The 15,665-nt window shown below is 37.3% G+C and overlaps 2 protein-coding genes across 2 annotated transcripts in view; one reads left to right on the plus strand and one right to left on the minus strand.

The window, feature by feature from the left end:
• The window catches only part of LOC134677036 (uncharacterized), a 148,770-nt gene that overhangs the window by 107,901 nt on the left and 25,204 nt on the right, over positions 1-15,665 (minus strand). The window lies entirely within an intron of this gene.
• The window catches only part of LOC134677001 (uncharacterized), a 30,021-nt gene continuing 22,132 nt past the window's right edge, over positions 7,777-15,665 (plus strand). Inside the window, exons 1-6 of the mRNA XM_063535389.1 lie at positions 7,777-8,053; positions 10,800-10,902; positions 12,028-12,157; positions 12,272-12,568; positions 14,089-14,209; positions 14,810-14,942. Of these exons, the coding sequence (XP_063391459.1) occupies positions 8,052-8,053; positions 10,800-10,902; positions 12,028-12,157; positions 12,272-12,568; positions 14,089-14,209; positions 14,810-14,942 (786 nt within the window). The 5' untranslated portion in view covers positions 7,777-8,051. The remainder of the gene's footprint in view (positions 8,054-10,799; positions 10,903-12,027; positions 12,158-12,271; positions 12,569-14,088; positions 14,210-14,809; positions 14,943-15,665) is intronic.

Raw genomic sequence — 15,665 nt, forward strand, 5'->3', positions numbered from 1 at the left:
ATGACTAATACCTTCCTACATTAGCTATAAATACTTAAATAATAACTACCTCTAAGTTCCTAATGTAAATAGTTAATGGAAACTTGAGCAAGCGAGGGGTTTATAGAGGCGAGCGAAACTATCTTGCACTCGAAAAACACCTTTTTCACCACACCAGCTCGGAAAGGCTCACTTTACACTTCAAAATTGATAGCAAAGTTGCATTTTATTCACATGTGAGGCAAAGTAATTAAATGCAAATTTTGAGTTGTTTTCTTACGTTTGCTGGTAGAATTGACTTTTAAATTATGATTTTGGATGATAAATATTTAATAACATTCATTTGGATTTGATTTTGTTTGATATTTTACATTTAATTGGTATATAGGTATTTGCTTCGGGTTGGTGTGGTGAAAACTTTTGTGTTTCACTCGGGGGCAGATTTTGTTTAACCCTCGTGCTTTGAAACCCTCGCAACGCTCAAGATTCCATTTTTCGAACCACTCGCTACGCTAGTGGTTCAATTTTGGAATCTTTCACTTGCTCAAGTATCAATATTAGCACGAGCGGTTAAACAACAACTTTGCCCCCTTGTAAAACAAATAACTATTTCATTACACTCGCTCAGTAAATGTGGAATTGCACTCAGGTTTAGCGGGAGTTATAGAAACAGCGTTTTCCCTAGGGAGTTATGAAGATTCTAGTGCCATAATTAACAGTTTTTTTGTCTTTATTCTTAATTTTTGTATCGCAAGTGTGATGAAAAACATTGTGTGTAACTCGGTGCGTAATAATATTGCAAACTCGAGTCTATAAATCGCTCCGGCAAGCCGTCGCGATTTAACTTACTCTCGTTTGCAACATTCAACTTACGCCCAGTGACACCTGACATATTTTCAATCGGTTAAAAAATAAAACCTAAACAATGCATGACAATGTTGGGAATAGAAATGTAACATTTCCTTTATCACCTTCCCGTAAAAATCTGATCTAAACTTTTCAAATGCAAAATGCAGGAACACAGGAAGATAGCACAATGTATGGAGTATGTGTATTTTACACGTCGGGGGCCGCGTGTCACACCGTTAACTATTTTCTATTTATGATTTATGGAGGGTTTGCACCAAATCGTTGGCCCAATATTACAGGGTTCTATGTTACGGCTCCTCTACCTACACGATGGGCCAACGTCGGCCACTCCAAGGGACGCAGCCATGCGGTAGAATAAGATAGCAATATCACTTGCTCCCTCTAACGCAGCGGTCGGCAACCTTTTAGCAGCCAAGGGCCACAAAGTAGTTAACGAAGATGTCGCGGGCCGCACTTTGGTAATATTAAATTTGCGACTTTAGCAGACATTGTCGTTCGTCAGTATTACATACAAAATAGTCAGGGAGGCTCGCGGGCCGCAGGTTACCGACCGCTGCTCTAACGCATAAACGCGTGGCGACTCCTAGGAGTGGCCGGCGTTGGCCCATCGTGTAGAGGAGCCATTACATTTTCAAGATCACGCGTCTGTTACGATCAGCACAGATATGGCCGCTAGGTGGCGACAGCGCCACGCGCGGCTTATGGCAAACCCCAAAATTGGGGTCGAGCGGATGTACTTTTAGCTACCTGTAGCAAAGCGACGAAATCGCGGAGTGAGACACGCCTGACGGTAGTGGTACTACTATTATTTCTTCTGTGACGTCGGTGTGAGTGTCGACCGTACTGACTGACGCAGAGTGCTCCAAACGCAATTTGTCCTCCCCGGATAAAAGTACAGACGGCAAAGAAACAATAAAACGGTGGATACATCATATTGAATACTTCCTCTGTTTAGTTACTTCTGCTACTGACTGTACATAAAAATAAATAAACAAATAAATATAAGTATTTAATAATCTTACACATATAGGTTGGTCAAACCAATTTGTCAGTCAGTAAGAACCAGGAAAACTATACTCATTCTTTTCATTTGGGTGCTAGCAGGCGTGGCTCACTCCGCGATTTCGTCGCTTTGCTACAGGTAGCTAAAAGTTCATCCGTTCGACCCCAATTTTGGGGTTTGCCATAAGCCGCGCGTGGCGCTGTCGCCACCTAGCGGCCATGTCTGTGGTGATCGTGACAGACGCGTTTAGTTAGAGAGTGAGTCTTCTGTACCTAGTATTTATTCTGTGGTGTTAGTACTAGTGTAAGACAAAGGTATGATTCTCTCTGTCTATGATTAAAATGAGACAGTCGTTTGACAAACTATATCGACCTAGCACCACAGTAAGCTCAATTAGGGATTTAGGGCCGAGACGGACTGCAAGCCGACTGCAATCTGTTTGGGAACTGCACGTCGGCTGCACGCCAACTGCAACGTTTATTTTCTGATCAAATCCGTCGATTAGATCATTCTGTCTGGATTGGCCTTTAAAAGGCTATACGGCCCAAGGTTTATGCCCTCCGTTCGTTCGTCTATTTGCTCGCTCGAATTTGCAAGAGAGAGAGAGAGAGAGGCAGATATGAAATTTCGAAAATCGATAGAGTCTGCAACGATGAATTTTGGTATCGTCTTGGGTCGCCCCATTCGTTTTTCGTCAAGTTCTTAAATTAGTCCTATTCTGCTTTCGTCGCGCATGCTACATTGAAAGCCACCGACGATTGTGACGAATGTAGAATGGGTGACGAAAGCAGAATAGGACTAATTTAAGAACTTGACGAAAAACGAATGGAACGACCCAAGACGATAAGGTGTATTTGGGCATATTTGGGTAATACCGAATGTCGGATAATTTCGAAAATCACCCTAAATTCCATCATAAAGTTGCTAACACACTATCGCACCGCACCAAGGTCATTGTGGGACGCACCCATAAGTAAGAGGGAGAAAGAGATATCGCTTTCTCCCTTTTACTTATGGGTGCGTCCCACAATGACCTTGGTGCGGTGCGATAGTGTGTTAGCAACTTAATAAAAGTCTCTTTTCGGAATTATCTGACAGTTTTCGACATTCGGAATTACCCGAGTAAACCTTACCTAAATTTTGATAGCGCACGCAGTGCAAGTTGAGTGCAAGTCAAAGAGTAGTATATAATATATAGGACAGACAAACTTCCATGAAACTATGACGTATAAATATCACTTGCACTGTGTATCAAAGAATATAATACTCACTAGGAGCTGTGTATGCTATAAAAATCGTTGCAGACTTATCTTGGCTTAACTCTAATCAATTCTTGCATGTTCGAGCGATATATTGGCGAAAGAGAGGCAAATAGACGAATTAACCAAAGAAGCCCCCTTGATTAGGCTTGGGCATGCTTGGGCAGAGTATCTGAACGTACTTCAAAGTGTCACTATCGACGCTTGTCAAGGCCCCTACCTTTATTGTTCTATTTGACGGCGCAGCAACTAGTATCATTTCTCTCTCTTCGCTCTTTTAAAATGCCATTTGTCAAAAAAGGACAACCATACTGCTGACAAGGTGAACTTCAAATCAAGTGTTGCCTTTTTTGATGCATCCAGGCTGTGTATGTTTGCGTAAAAGCGTGTATGTGTGCTCTTCTTATATCGATAAACGCTACACAGAGGAAAGAAATAGGTATTAATTGAAGCTTCAATATCTTCGTTAAACATATACATAATTGAAATGCTAATGAATAATAAATATATTAGAATATAATAAAATATTTCAATTATTGCGGAACACATATCTTAGTAGGTATTTATGTATTTTAATTAAATATCTGAACTTTCCCTTGGTTCCCTGCTGGGGCGTGACTATAAAATTGTGATCTGATAACCACAATAAAGAATAAAAGCGTTTTTGTTCATGTTAGATATCGTCAACCCTTTGAAGTAAAATTAAAATTGTAAGAAATGTCGATAGTTTATCGATATGACTTTATCGACATGGCTACAGCAATGTGGTGTTAAATTGTTAATCGTACACTAAACAAAAGTGGCAACAGTGACAGCTCGCTGAGACACCGTCTATATATATATTATGTCTATGACGCTTGTAACATACTTGTAACGTCAACGTCAGTGCTGCCAACTTGGCATAAATGATGCCAGATCTGGCATATTTTCACTCGCTTTAGCACCAAAATATTCCATTTAGCATCTGGCATATTTTTTAGCATAATTTAGTCTAAGCCAAGTTTGCACCAACTTGCCAGCAACAATATGCGCCATCGCCTTATGTGGTTCATATTTTCATATGAATTTTGACTGTTGTGGACGGATGGACGTCAACGGACTATATGTGACGTTCCACGGGAAAAGGTACCTTATGAGGGTTTCTAGTTTCGGAGATATGAAATGTTTTGTAAAGAGGTGAAAAAATGCTCAATTTTTTTTTATTGTGTGATCTGAAACCTTAATGCGTAACGTTTGTTTACCTGTTTTTATTTTTGTTATAAGTTAGTTATAAGCCTAGTAATGTCGTCTCAGAGTTTAGTCGAAAAGGTACCTTATGGAAAAAAGATTGAAAATTCCCAAAAAAACTAGTCAATACGGGAAAAGAAGTTTGGTAGAGAACTGTATTAGCATTCTGCAAAACTAATTTGATAATTTCAGTTCTGGTTGGGGCGCCTAGCAAATATTATAACCGTACATCGACCGACATTACAAATCCAAGTAGCCTGCTATTATACCAAAGTTACTCTCGTCAAGTCTTTCTTAACTAGTATAATCTTCATTTAGTTTGGTCGCATGCAATAAATCAGCCATTGGTTTGCTGAAAAATGCCAATACCCGACGCATTACCTTATGGAATATCTGAGGTCATTGAACCTCAATGCCGCTTGTCTTCAATGGCAACCAAAATATATTATTGATAAGAAATAGACGATTTATACCATCTTTACCCCAAAATATTATTAGTTTATCCTAACTGTTCCATCATCATCATGCCTCATCATGTAACTTAACCACAAGGTACCTTTTCATTACATACAAATTATTGGTCTTTTTTAAGATTATTATGACGAAGAACCAATTAAATTTGTGGCAGTTTAATGTAAATTAACATTTTCTATTCATAAAAGATAAAAGCTTCAATGTGATTGATGTTTTGTAGTGATGTATTATTAGATTTACCACCAAAAACATAAATGTAAAAAAGGAGAGCCAAGTTCAATACAAAAATTATGCTTGGCTGTGGGGCTCGCCGCAAAAAGAATGGAGATCTAAATGACTGCCACTGCCAAGTTCTATGCAAAATCCAAATATGTATTTATAGGAACAAAATAACATTATAAACAAGTATTAAACTCTATTTCTTTGCTTTATTGGATACCTATAACAATTGCTGTTATTTAAAAAAATGTGAGATCTTAAAGTAGGTTAGATTTGACTTGGCCAGTTTTCATTATATCAATCATTTTATATATATTGTAATTCTGATAAAACCTGGCCAAGCCAAATCTAACCTACTTTAAGATCTCACATTTTTTTAAATAACAGCAATTGTTATAGGTATCCAATAAAGCAAAGAAATAGAGTTTAATACTTGTTTATAATGTTATTTTGTTCCTATAAATACATATTTGGATTTTGCATAGAACTTGGCAGTGGCAGTCATTTAGATCTCCATTCTTTTTGCGGCGAGCCCCACAGCCAAGCATAATTTTTGTATTGAACTTGGCTCTCCTTTTTTACATTTATGTTTTTGGTGGGATATCAATACTTTTTGTAAAGAAAACTAGGCAGGTATTGAGATTTAATGTTTTTTCTTGTGTTTCCGCTGTATGGTTTTTACTTCTGTTCTTTGTATAATTATGTGGTACCGCGCGCCGCCGACGACACACCGTTGGCCGGTTGTTTAGAGCGTATTAAGAGTTTTTTGTATGGGGCACCACTTATTTTTTGACTAAACTTTATTTTAATATAGCAAATATAATAATACATATATTGGGGTAGTTTCAAATATCTGCTTGTAACGGTTCCAACGCTACAATAAAAAAATATTTTTTTGTATGGGGACCCCCCCTATTTTTTAACTTTTTTTTATTTTTAGATTTTTTCCTACGCTTACACACAATAACCGAGCTGGATTCCAAATTTCATCCTTCTAGGTCATCTGGAAGTAGGTTAGGTTTAGGTACTTATATCAGTCCCAATAAAAAATGGATTTTTGTATGGGGACCCCCCCTATTTTTAAACTTTATTTTATTTTTAGATTTTTTCCTACGGTTACACACAATAACCGAGCTGGATTCCAAATTTCATCCTTCTAGGTCATCTGGAAGTAGGTTAGGTTTAGGTACTTATATCAGTCCCAATAAAAAATGGATTTTTGTATGGGGACCCCCCCCTATTTTTAAACTTTATTTTATTTTTAGATTTTTTCCTACGGTTACACACAATAACCGAGCTGGATTCCAAATTTCATCCTTCTAGGTCATCTGGAAGTAGGTTAGGTTTAGGTACTTAAATGTCAGTCCCAATAAAAAGTGGTTTTTTTGTATGGGGACCCCCCCTATTTTTTAACTTTATTTTATTTTTAGATTTTTTCCTACGGTTACACACAATAACCAAGCTGGATTCCAAATTTCATCCTTCTAGGTCATCTGGAAGTAGGTTAGGTTTAGGTACTATAAGTCATAAGTCAGTCTTAAAATTTACGACTTTTTGACCTTCATACCTTTATAACCGTTTGAGCTAGCTTCATGAAATTTGGGCTTCTAGATATCCTTATGGATATAATTAAACACACGTAGTTTTATGTGTTTACGTCAAAGATGTTTTGAGTTATAGAAGGGTCAAAAGTGGAACCAAGTGGTTCGTGTAATATTACACTCGGCGCTGGCTAGCCAGTTCCTTTGCTTGAACTTGGCTTGACACGCTGCCGCGTGTCTAGATTTCCATAAGGTACCTTTTCGTAAATGTATGGAGCAAATACTGTTATTGTTATGTAAGTTTAAAGTGGCATAAGGGTTTAAATATAGTATTTAGTTGGGGTTTTAGGATTTATTTCATTTGAATGACAGAAATTCTTTCATATGTGCTCAGAAAAATTGATTGTGTGTTACATTAAAAGTAAAAATATTCAATTTTCTGATTTTATATGAAAAAGTCAGAAAATACATTTTCACCTCTAAATCGGTATTGTTTTTTGCTTAAACTGTCTCTCAGTGTCGTTTTCTAATAGATAAAATTTAAATCTTGATAGCTCATTGCAATCAATCGTGAAAATGAAATAAAACTTTATTTTCAAGAGATTGGTTAGTATACACATAAATCAGTCGATATCAAACGTTTCTATTTGCATTACAGAACAAGTCGCAACATTTTTTTAATCTCAGATATATAAGGTATTATTATTTGTAGTCAACTATGTAACTTACTTCAGGAACATAGTTTTTTGGGCGGCTAAACTTAAAACTTCTCTAACGTAAAGTTGCTCATTTCACAACATTATTTTCAAAAAATCATATCTCTGTAACTACGCAACTTAGAAGGTTGATCTTTTGTGTTATCGATAGCTTATTTATTGTAGATTACTGGGGTATGCATAACTCCATACCCGCCATAAGGTACCTTTGCCCGTGGGACGTCACATATAAAGTTGGTCAAGCAGAGAGAAGCAGTAGAAAAAGGCGGTAAATTTGAAAATGGTATGTGTTTTAAGAGTCTAATTGCAAGTGATATTTTAGCAATTTTTTAGCGTAGGTGTTTCAAAAATCTTTGGCATAATTTTGGCAAAATCTAGACATTAGTCTACCATTTTTTCAAAATCCGAGTTGGCAACACTGGAACGCACTTCAAAGTGTCACTGTCAACGCTTGTAACGTCAACGTCAGAGTCATTTTCATTTTACAATTCTCGTCATGTTATCTTATCGCGAAAGCTCTTTTCGAATTAAAATATAAACTAGGCATTATTCAATTTTACATATTGTATAGAAACCACCATGTTAATGTTTTAATGATGCTTCAAGTTATAATAATGTTCTTGTGACAAGTGCAAACGGTTTTACGTACTTTATAACAATGATTTGAACACTGTTGTTACTTACATGTGATTTTGTTGATGGAAATCGTCATGCTTGACTGAAGCTTTTCTTTATTTATTGAATGAAATAAATAACTGCCAAAATGTAAGTATGTCTACTAATCTTTACAATTTTACACAATGGTTGCTTCGTTTTAATGTAACTTTTGCCTCAAAAGAAAATAAAGTGCCAGGTATTTTAAAAGTTCAATCACAAAGTAAAAGTTGTAGTGTGTCCGATGGAATTGTTTTGAACTTCAGTTATGAATTATAAATACATTATACATAGATGTTAGATTTATTAGTCTATACAGATGTAGTGCATAATTTTGTTATTTTCCATCGTATTATCATGGAAACATACGAATGTGTCTTGCTAGTTCAAACAGTCTCTGTACAAAAACTACTGAGGTTGACTGAAATAGAATGACAAATATAATGTACCTATATTGTATGTCCTAACCACTTGACCGTCCGACGATAGCATAGTATCCGAAAAAAATATGCTCTTAACCATCCGCGGGAACCTTACTATCCAAAGGGGTGGAAGAAAGAATTGATTTCAGAGCCATCTAATGGAATATTTCGGCATTATTTACTAATTCTCTTGATGTGACAACGTAGCCTAACTAAATAGTTAGCTCTAAAAAAATTTAGATGGCAGTGTAGTTATAATTTTTGTAGAAAGTTGTGAATGCGCAGCACGGGGTGTGCGTCGCTAAAAAACCCCGGATGGTTGACAGGAAAACAGTCTCGCGGGCCGGACGGTTGAGTGGCTAAGATACTGGAGCAAGCTGTGGTTACCTATAATTGGACAAACGTCTACCTTTGATGTTATGTACGCTACTGATTCTTTTTTCATGATGTATTGTCTGTTGGTGATCCTAAATAAAATAAAAAAACAAATATGAATGTTCCCGAGAAAGTATGATGTATACATGTTCGCACAATAAGCACCTAACTTACACTGCATTGACCTACAAACATGAAATACCTAAAATACAAGTATTAAGTTACTTAGAGATATTGAAATAAAATCTGTTACAGCCAGTTACAATTTTTGCTTACAAGATCTTTTATTTTATGTTTACTTTTCTAAACCATGATTACATCAGTATGTACCTACATTTATAATATTTAAGTAACTATTTAAATGTATTATGACTGTTTTAAGTTATGGATATTATTAACGAAATAAATTTTATCTTTTATCTTTTTTAACACTATAACATGTCTCTCAGTTTGGTGAGCCTGTAAGCCAGGCCTCCTTCAAGGATTTCCAATGTTCGATGTGACTTTAGTTCACCAACAACAACAACAGCAACATCATCATAATCATAATAGCCTTTATTGCCAAAACTAAAACAGTATTACATTATATATATATAAACAAATGTACTTAAAAACTAACACATCATATTGACCGGATTAGTGTTCAGCGTGTCTTCTGACACATAGGCCTCTCCCAGCTGCTTCCATTCCTTTCTATCAATGGCTTTCCTGGTCCAGGTGGCGCCCCCTATCGACTTGATGTCATCCATCCATCTTTTAATTGGTCTACCTCTTTTTCTGTTACCGTCTCGTGGTTGCCAGTCTGTAATTATTTTGGTCCATTTTTCCTTACTATCCCGTGTCATATGACCTGTCCATTGCCATTTTAACTTTCTTACTTTCTTGATTACGTCTTCTACTTTCGTTTTTGATCTTATTTCATCTGCTCTTTTACGATCTTTTAATGTGATGTTCATCATACTTCTTTCTTTCCTCTAACAGCAACATAATAAACAACAATAAAAGTTAAAGAAATAATAATTTAATAAATAAATGTAATACCAATGAAAGTGTAAAAATAACAATAACGCATGAAATAAAGACTATAACTTACTTACTTATTACTTAATAAACAACAGCAACATAAAGATTGGAGGAGGCCTTTGCCACCTGGCATCCTGGCAATTGGACACACAAAAAATAAAAAAACCGGGCAAGTGCGAGTAGGACTCGCGCACGAAGGGTTCCGTACCATAATGCAAAAAAAAAAAACGAAAAAAAAGCAAAAAAAACAAACTGTCACCCATCCAAGTACTGACCACTCCCGACGTTGCTTAACTTTGGTCAAAAATCACGTTTGTTGTATGGGAGCCCCATTTAAATCTTTATTTTATTCTGTTTTTAGTATTTGTTGTTATACCGGCAACAGAAATACATCATCTGTGAAAATTTCAACTGTCTAGCTATCACGGTTCGTGAGATACAGCCTGGTGATAGGTGATAGTAGAGATGGAGGAACGGATCAGAAATTTTGACAGTGCGTGTGTTGCCGCAGTGCGTCATATCTCATATTGGACATTTGCAAGAACAAGTAAAGGGTCATCCATTAATTACATCACACGTTTAGGGGGAGGGAGGGGGTCAAGAAAATGTGACATATTGTAACAGGGGGAGGGGGGAGACACAAACTTTGTGACGTCACTTTAACTTCATCAGTAACCGAAAATTTATTTCAATTATTTTATTCGCTGTACATTTAAATAACAAGTTTTTAAAAAGATATTCGTTTTTATTAATTTAATTTTCTTTCCTAAGCAGTTTTGGGTTATAAAATTACTAATATTTATATCGTCAAAAATATTTTGATAAAATATTAATAATACTTAGGTACTTACTTAATTCGATTTGGCGATTTCGTAGAAAAAATGTGACGTCACACTAGGGGGGAGAGGTTTGCCAAATGTGACCAAGTGTGACAAGGAGGGGGGGAGGGGTCAAAAAACTTAGAAATTCGTGTGACGTAATTAATGGATGATCCCTAAAGGCTTAATGAAAATGCTCATAAATAACTCATGTTTTAGGGGTTCTCAATCATATCATCAGCGGGAGATGGAGGAACGGATCAGAAAGTTTGACAGTGCGTGTGTTGCCGCAGTGCGTCATATTGGACATTTGCAAGAGCAAGTAAGTGGACAGATGTACTTAACGAGAAACACTCATTTATAAATTACTCTTGCGTCTCTACTAACTAGGGTTGCCAACCGTACTATACTATATAGTATTGTACTATATTTTGGCTCTATGTACTATATACTTTTGGAAAAATATATAGTACGCTAAAATACTATATTTCCGATTAAACGTATATTACACTCATGTTTAGTATTTTATCTAAAAGTACTATATTTTCTTATTCTGGAAAATACTATATTCCACCAAAAAAAAGTTGGACCCTACTACTAACGTTCATTACCTTCCGATGTCCATTGAGAGTCACTTAGGTCCACCAGCCATCTCTCTCTCTCTCTCTCTCTCTCTCTCTCTCTCTCTCTCTCTCTCTCTCTCTCTCTCTCTCTCTCTCTCTAGCCTTTTTCTACCCTTCGGGTGTAGGCCTCCTTCATTTTACGCCATTTGTCACGGTCTTTTGCAACCTGGAGCCACTTCTTCCCCGCAGTCCTTTTGATGTCGTCGTCCATCTTGGGTCTACTTTGGGGACGCTCCTCCCCCCATGGTCGCCACTCAAGTAGTCGTTTACTCCACGAGTCGGTCCACCAGCTACAGGTGGACCTAAGTAAGATTGTGCAAACTCAGTTAATATTATTTCTCTCACTACGCAGCACTTTCTCTCACTATGAAGCAGTTGTTTTTGTAAAGAAATACCCACATCTGTTCAAAAAAGCTAAAGATATATATCATAGAAACACAAGGAACCCAAACAGACTTGTAATTGATTTTGTTCCAAATACTTCCCTTTTCATGACAAGTAGCTATTATATGTGTATACGAATATTTAATGCTCTTCCTGATAATGTTAAGGATCTCCCTCTTAATTCATTTAAAGCACAACTTTATCGTGGGCTAAAAACTAAGATGTTTTACACTACAGATGACCTGTTTTGCATGTTAGATAATATTGAGTAGACTAGGTTAAATAGGTATTTAGTTAAGTTTAGTTTAAGTGTACATTTGCATGCTAAACTAGCAAAATATGTTTAAGCACAGATATATGTTATCCTTACCAACTCATTGTACCATATTTTAAGCAAATAAAGAATATTCTATTCTATTCTATTCTATTCTATTCTACAGGCAAGAAGCTTCCTGGGCCAGCTATCATGTGAGCCGCGAGAGTTCAAACACCGCTTTCTGCAGTGCAGCAGACAGCTAGACGAATTCATGTATGCCGTCACGGACTTCAACCTGGCAGCAAGCAGTTTCGGTATGCGTATACTTCGTTTTTATCGTACCCAAAGGGTAAAAAGGGGACTCTATTACTTATTAATTATTTTAAATTTAAATTTAAAATTTTAAGAATTAAATTAATATTTTGCAGATACCAACAGTGCTAAGATGGATATATATCACCCGGTACCACCAAAAAACCAGAAGCATCCAAGTGAATTATCGTCCTCTCACTCTAATACACCATCTCACTCTAACATGCAAAAGTTACAAACAAAAGATAGAAAATCATACAACCGAAGAGAGAATAAAGGAATGAATAATACAAGACAAAAATATAAGAGAGAGAATTGGAGAGAGAGTACTTTAGGTTCTAATGGAAGAGATTTGAATAAAATGGACGGAAATGAAACAGTTGTGGAGAGAAATGAAGATTTAACTGATACAGGTATTTATAACAATAATGCTAATATTAAATAGGTATTTGCACAAGAGTTGAGTCTACACACACACACACACACACACACACACACAACTTACACAAATCAACCTAGCCCCAAACTAAGCAAAGCTTGTACTATGGGTACTAGGCGACGATATACATACTTCTATAGATAAATACATACTTATATTATATACATAGAAAAACACCCATGACTCGGGAACAAATATCTGTGTTCATCACACAAATAAATGCTCTTGCCGGGATTCGAACCCGGGACCATCGGCTTCACAGGCAGGGTCACTACCCACCAGGTCAGACCGGTCGCGGTTGGATGCGGGATTAATAGCTTTATTTGTTTTACTTGGGGGCAAAGTTGTTGGTTAACCGCTTGTGCTAATATTGATACCCAAGCAAGCGAAAGATTCCAAAATTGAAGCGTAGCGAGTGGTTCGAAAAATGGAATCTAGAGCGTTGCGAGGGTTTCAAAGCACGAGGGTTAAACAAAATTTGCCCCCGAGTGAAACACAAAATTTTTCACCGCACCAACTCGAAGAAAATATTAAATGTAAAATATGAAACAAAATTAAAGCAAATCAAATCCAAATGAATGTTATTAAATGGTTATCATCCTATATCATAATTTAAAAGACAATTCCACCAGCAAACATAAGAAAACAACTCAAAATTTGCATTTAATTACTTTGCCTCACATGTGAATAAAATGCAGCTTTGCTATCAGTTTTTGAAATGCAAAGTAAGCCTTTCCGAGCTGGTGTGGTGAAAATTAATTTATCTACCTACATGCACAGGGACTCCAGGGAGGTTTTGGGATTACACTGAGCAACTTTTACTAAGGGGCCCCCCCACATCTGGAGTCTTTCGAGCGTCGGCGTCTGTCGGCGTCGGTCCAGCGCTATGGAAAATGACGTCGCTGCGCAGTTGCGTCGACGCTGCGTCGACGTTGCGTCGACGTCGGCCATAGAATTGTAGACGCCGACGCTCGAAAGACGCCAGATGTGGGGGGCCCTGCATTCCCGTTGCCAGGGAGGTTTTGGGATTACATTGAGCAACTTTTACTAAGGTACCAACTCCGAAAAAGCGAAAAAAAAATTTACCCTCCCATAGAAAATGGACCAGCGAAAATGGATGAAGCATCCAAATTTTTTTTTCGCGATTTCAGGCTTGGTCCCCTAGTACGAGAAAAAGTTGCTTAATATAATCCCAAAACCTCCATAGCAACGGGAATGTAGTTATTTTTGAGCCAACTGTATGTATATTTAATTACACAAACGGGTCTACCGCGATATAATTTCATTGTTTTTACCTTTAATTCCGACGTCTTTCCTCCTCGACGCCTAGTGTACCGATCAGTCTTTCCGTGACCACCGCTGGTGCAACTCAGCTGAAACGTCGGAATTAAAGGTAAAAACAATGAAATTATATCGCGGTAGACCCGTTTATGTAATTAAATATGTGTAAAAAACGCGAGAGTGTAAAGTGTTATACAACCTGTATGTGTCCAGGGTGTCAACCTGTGGGCCTGCCTCCGCAACCAAAGTTGGACCCATTAACTCACGAAGCTACTATTGTGACTGTGGAAGGGGCCCAATTATGGATAGTGGCCGACGATACTTCGTTCTTCAAGTAAGTACTCTACATATATTATCCAGAACAGAGATAGGACTATAATTGACATTAAGACGAAACAGGAGCTGAGTTTTAAACATTTTAGGTAAATATACCCGTCACGCTAACGGAAGCGGCTCCTAAAACTAGTGCGATAAGGGCAAGGCGAAAAATCCTGCGTAAAAATCTCAAAAATCGAGGTTTCGTACTCGGCTGTTTCCTCCTCCAAAACTTAACCAATCGTAACCAAATTTGGAAATCTAAATGATTATGAAATTATCTGTGTCGGACCGTTTTGCTTTTTTGGCTAATTGATAACAGTTTTGAATACTACGCCTCTCATTGCGGCATATCAATGAGGCCATTTTGGCCATTTTTGAAGGGCTCTAGCGCCTTAAATAACAAAAATATCAAAAAAAGCATAACAGTCAGACACAGATATTGACAATATTAATCTGTGTGGAAAAAATCATTGCTCTAGCATCACAACCCACGGAGGAAACAGTCGAGTACGTTTCTATGGAGAAATGACCACTCCTGTTGGCTCTTAATAATAATATTATTAAATATTATGGGAAAATCACACTAAAATTAATCAATCGCTTTGTTTATTTTCAGGCTTATGGAAGAAATGTTGAATTATTACCAAAATAGAGAAATGGCGGAAGATTTCATTCCTAAAAGCGTTTGTGCTTACTATGACGACACCGAAACTAAGCACTACCTCAGAGCGCTCTACATTACTTCGGAGGTAAGTAATAAAACGCGATTCTCACAGATCCAGGTGTTTTTGGATTCTTTCAACTCAGAGTCGCTAGCATATTCAATCCTCTTCTTCTTTTCCTTTGCCTTATCCCACATTAGGCGGGGTCGGCTCTCCTTATCCTTCGGCGCCAAGATCTGTCTTGAGTTGTCGGGTTGGGTAGTTGGGTTTTATTGGTTATATTGGCCATACTCGTCCACCAGAGGGGGCCGTCCTCTACCTTTTTTGGCTTCTGGCAGAGCTAACGCTTTTTGCACAACATGGCTGCCGTCTCTCCGCATGACATGGCCGTACCACCTCAGTGCGGGTTTCCGTAAGTTTTTCTGAGACGGGAGTGACTTAGAAGCTGCCTCTAATACGTTCGTTTCGTATCTTATCTATTCTATAGTTCGTTTTTTTTAGCATTAGAAAGAACTTGCAAGAAGGTAAGCGATCTTGACATGTCTTTTAATTGAAAACTTGGCAAGTGCGAGTCGGACTCGCGCACGAAGGGTTCCGTACCATAATGTAAAAAAAAACAAAAAAAAGCAAAAAAAAAAAACGGTCACCCATCCAAGTACTGACACCTCCCGACGTTGCTTAACTTTGATCAAAAATCACGTTTGTTGTATGGGAGCCCCATTTAAATCTTTATTTTATTCTGTTTTTAGTATTTGTTGTTATAGCGGCAACAGAAATACATCATCTGTGAAAATTTCAACTGTCTAGCTA

This window comes from Cydia fagiglandana, chromosome 25, assembly GCF_963556715.1.
Source record: "Cydia fagiglandana chromosome 25, ilCydFagi1.1, whole genome shotgun sequence".
NCBI lineage: Eukaryota > Metazoa > Arthropoda > Insecta > Lepidoptera > Tortricidae > Cydia > Cydia fagiglandana.